Here is a 4,966-nt window from a genome sequence, read left to right on the forward strand (position 1 = left end):
GTTAGCAAAATATGAAAAGTAAAAATAATGCATAATGCAGTTTTCACGCAGAAAATCCAAGTCAAGTATATTTTCCGAAGTACAGTGAAATGTTCGACTTCTTTACATACATCAATTATAGATACAATAAAGTACATTAATATGTCGTAATAATAATACAGGGTGTCCATTAAAACGGAGTGCATGTTTTGAAAATGCATAACCAGATACTAATTATCCAAAGAAAAGCAACTATTACTATACGAGCAACACTCAAATCGCGAAAACTGTCAATTACGATCCATACAAATTTCATGCGAGCAAATTTATTGGTACGAGATTATTCTCGTATATTTATATATTAATCTTTTAGGCGATATTTCTCTAAAACTAAAGTTTTTATATTTCTCCATGTATTTGCACACCCTGTATAATTCACGACAATATACGAGACTTATTGTGCGAGTTAAATATTATTAATTTATACATGATCATCTTTGAAATATAAGTGAAAATAATTTGTTCTCAAGTATAATTTTATTCGTTACGAATTTAATGCAAAAATACGGATATGTAATCAATTCTAAATTGAAAATAAAAATAAAAATTCGAAATATATTATTCGTACGTCAATCAAAAGATGTAAATGAGATTTCAAAATATTTGACGTGTTGTTACGAAAAACAGATTTATCAAGACTTGTCAAATATTACTGAAATAATTGACGCCACATTAATAAATTAACGGAATAATGTACAGTCGGGCAACAAATCATTTCACAGTCTGATAACTGCAATGAATTTTGAGAGGTCAAGATCATTTTATAGCAAGCCGACTTGCTGGCAACTGTACAACTTACGTACTGCTGAGAAAAAATAATGGAAGCTTACTTAATATTAAAAAACAAACGATTAACAGAGATGATGGCACAAAAAGTGTTGTCAGAGAAATGAGAGACAAGAGAGAATAAAACAATGATTCGTTGCACAACCTAGATAAAGAAAATAACTATAATGAAATAGCTAATGCTAGATAAACCCAAGAAAACTAATATCGATGATAAAATAACACAGTTAAATTTTCTAAACGATACAATTACTCGTATGTCAATTCCTTAATCAATTCATAGCCAAAACGACAATATTGCATTGCCAGAAAGAGACAGCAAAGTCAACAAGTTCGAAATTTCGCATTCCCAACCAGAAATTGACGACACCTAAAGGAACATAAAAAAGATACACGATTTAAAGATACAAATGATATCATACTAACACCTAAAGACACAATAATTATAAGCAATGAATTTTCGTTGACATTTTTGAAGACAATTAATAGTCCGTAATGTTTTGTATAAATTCTACATCAAAATCTTTAGAGACGATCTAAATATGTATAAATATTTTAATATAATTTCATTATATTACATAGTCAAACAATAGATATGGACGTGTCCATAGACCATTTGAGATTATTTTAGTTACAGTCTAGGCGAAGAGAAATAATCAGCAATATACAGTCAAAAGCAGATGGCACATTCATTTTTACAAAGAAATACGACTCATGCAGCATCGACGTGAGGACAACCAATGAAACAGCACTCAACCACATTGGTCTCGAAACATGAAGGAGTCAGCACACTTCGACATCATTATCATGTTACCACAATCATCAGCACACCACATTACCTATTAAATTGGTCTGCAAAGTGATAAGTATAATTTAATATTTTAAGTGTTCTTCAGCGATTCCATACAATCTCTTCGGTTAGACACGGTTTTTGTACCAGGTTTGTACATATTGCAGTACAATCCGTACAGGCATATGTCAATAATTCAAAAGTAATAAATTATTTGTCGGTAATATTGAAGTTACAGAACAATTTAGCCACGTCAGTAAAAGAATTTATAATCTGTGCGGACGTTACGTGAATCGGAACGTTGTCGAAATTTAAAAAAATATAACGGTTAGCTGGTCGCACGCGGAGTGGGGATCCCACAGTGCGGACTAGCGAGCCGCTCAGTAAACACGTGGCATGGCTTGTTCTGTATCGTCTCACGCGTAGAACTCTCTATTGTTGTGACCCTTCCCGTAAGAGGCGGCGGCGGGGCTCCTCTTCGGCTCGTCGAGCGCGTACGAGCCCTCGTCCTTCTTACGCATACGATACACTATGAACATCACTACTAGTATTGCGCATAGCAGCCCGACTACTGCGCCGCCGATGACAGCTGAAATCATAGAAAAGAAGGATTTTAATACAGTGAAAATATGTATGAAGAAATTAAATAAAAAAATATATTTTATCAGACACTCATTCTAGTACATTGAAAAATAAAAATTTGGAAGATGACAATTGTTGTTCTGAGTGTGCGATCTGGAGCCTAAACTAGGGCCACCCTGTTATCAGGTATCTACGAGTATGTCTTACATTTGTTGTGACTACAGACCGATACGAGCCTTCCACGATCATAAATAAATACGCAGATCGGTGTTTACCCTCTTCATTATTTCACAGAAAGTACCTTTTATCTCAAGTCACACTTTTATAATTTTATCGTGGAGCCCAAAAAAGAAAATAATGCACATCCATTTTTGGCAGAGTAGAGTGCATCCTGGACACTCAGTAAAACTAAAAAATATAAAGTAAGGCCTATTTATATCAAAGCAAAACATTGGCGACAACATACCGGCTAGAATGCCTGGTTGCGCGAAGAAGCTGGTGGCGCGGTCCTCGGGCTTCGCGTTCATGATGAAGACCACGTTGTCTGCCGGCCGCGACTCTGCGTTCACGTTCGAACCTGCTGGCTCGTGGTCCTGGAATCATATACAGCAGGCATTAAATATTATGAACCTATAAATGGGCCTTAAGAGCCCCCAAACCGCATCAGACATAACCACAAAGTGCTTATGGGCTTCTAAATCTGACCAAACAGAACCACCAAGTGACAATTTTCAGTTTGAACGAAACTATTTCAGAATCATGGGCATCCAAATTCAGAGCAGTTGTTGACTCTTTATTCACTTTTAACAAAATAACAAAATGTATTAGAAACACAACGTCAACAAAACAAACTAACAAGGAGATAAAAATAAAAGATGATGGTAAAATTCTTAACAGTAATTTATAAAACAAAACAAATTCAATTGTGTTAAAAGTAACTCTTTGTGTAACTGAATGAAAATGAAATCGTTAATTACCACGTTGCTGAATATTTGTTGCGTTTTACTCGAAAGTTAGTAAGCAACTGAGTAGGTAATTACTCAACTTAATACTACATGATTAACAATGTATGTGGGAGTTCATTTTTAATTACTATCAAGCATTTGTTTCCTGTTTGTGCTCTGTACTTCCATTCAGAGGATAATACGCATTACTTTTCTGGAATTCAAGTTCACTTAATGCGTTTATTATAATATTATCTGTTCAAAATTTTGATGATATAAATTCATATCAATTCTCAACTTATTCTTGAGTTCAGAATGAGACTCAAGTGTAAATATTGAAATTCGACCAATCACAGACTTCAATTTTTACTCGAGTTTGATTCATGAGCCATAACAGTTAAGCTGTGTGGCTCCGGTAGAGTAGAATGGGAATAATAGGGATAACCCTGTTCTCCCATGGATGTCGTAAGATGCAACCACTGGTAAGAGAGAAACGTATATGATTTCAGAATATGTGCAGGTATACTTACAGTATCTGGGTTCAAATCTTCACCAGAGATGCTTATGTCAGTCTCAGGGCGCGAGGGCAAGTCCTCCCTCGCGCCTCCGCCGGCTGCGTCGGGTACCCCTTCGCTCGGTTTCAAAATACGAGCTGGAACATTTAAAATTGTTTATAAGCAATATTTTCTTTAAATACACATGGGCGATTAGGTTGGAACAGCCGTAAACGTGATAGTTAAGTCTAATAGTAATATTGTTGAAACTTCTCAACTTTAAGTCAAGGGAAATGTTATGGCTTTATTCAAAAACATGCTGTTAGTAGCAAGATCTGATTGGATTGGATCAATGAATGATTTTAGTATATTTCTGAGGTTAGTTATTATTAGACCAAAGGTATAAGAGAGATTCAGAGAAGTTATTAGAGTTTGAAATATTTTATGCCTTTGGAAAAGTGTTAAAGAACCAAGAAGAGAGTTTTAGTTGGACGATGACGAAGACTAGGGCTCTATTTTGGAACTGGATCGGAAGGAATCGGAGATAAAAGAAAAAGATGAAGAACAACAAAACTCTATAAAGACAATGAGAAATACCAATGATAAGTATGAGGATAATTATGAGAAATATTAAGTATGAGATGAAGAAACTAGTTCTAGAGCTAATACCAATAGACATGCTAAATATGGGTTTACTGAAATCACAATGGAAGAAGTACAATCGCAAATGTCGGTTTGAACGATTACGAACGATTACATGCAAATTAACAAAATTACTTTAAAATGGTAAACAGATGAGTCTTTAGCCAAACATTACGAATACTTACCAAATTCCCTTGATAGCGTTTAGTAAAATTCAGAAGTTTCTAATTTAGAGAATTTTCTTGACTATTTTGCACACAGGTTATTTACAATCAACCATTGTCCTACTTGTTTCAGTGGGAACTGGCGAATGTGTTTAAACTGACAATATTAATGCTGTTAATACAGCGATAATGAGAAAAATGTTAATTCAAGGCTGTAAAACAATACTGTGTCATCCCATTGTTATCAGCACGCTGGCGACTGAGATTAGGTAGCTAGAAGCTACATTATTATTATGACACTGTGTTAGTAATATTCCCTACCTTAAAACGGGTATTAATGGCACACTTATGGATAATTCCAAATTGAAAATAATGTAATACTAAATCATACAGAGTAGCGAGAATTCAATACAAATGGAATTCAATTTCAATGAGTAACATCCAAATACGACGATGCAATGTTACATAAAACTATGTAGGCATTAGTAGAATCTACCTACCAATGGTCGAAAACTCTATTAATTT

General features: G+C 34.6%; 1 protein-coding gene across 2 annotated transcripts; it reads right to left on the bottom strand.

The window, feature by feature from the left end:
• Positions 1-4,597, bottom strand: Sdc (Syndecan). Of its 2 annotated transcripts, XM_028300518.1 has the most exons (4): positions 4,463-4,597; positions 3,672-3,793; positions 2,664-2,790; positions 1-2,204 (listed from the first exon to the last, which is right to left on the bottom strand). In XM_028300518.1, exons 3-4 carry the CDS (start codon positions 2,722-2,724, stop codon positions 2,032-2,034), a joined length of 234 nt encoding a protein of 77 aa, XP_028156319.1. In that variant the 5' UTR covers positions 2,725-2,790; positions 3,672-3,793; positions 4,463-4,597; the 3' UTR covers positions 1-2,031. The 2 variants fall into 2 exon arrangements, with proteins under 2 accessions (XP_028156319.1, XP_028156320.1); XM_028300519.1 differs by lacking the exons at positions 3,672-3,793; positions 4,463-4,597 and adding an exon at positions 3,175-3,257.
• Positions 4,598-4,966: the final 369 nt, after the last annotated feature.

Source organism: Ostrinia furnacalis, unplaced genomic scaffold, assembly GCF_004193835.3.
Source record: "Ostrinia furnacalis isolate ACB-3 unplaced genomic scaffold, ASM419383v2 OfSCF0732, whole genome shotgun sequence".
NCBI lineage: Eukaryota > Metazoa > Arthropoda > Insecta > Lepidoptera > Crambidae > Ostrinia > Ostrinia furnacalis.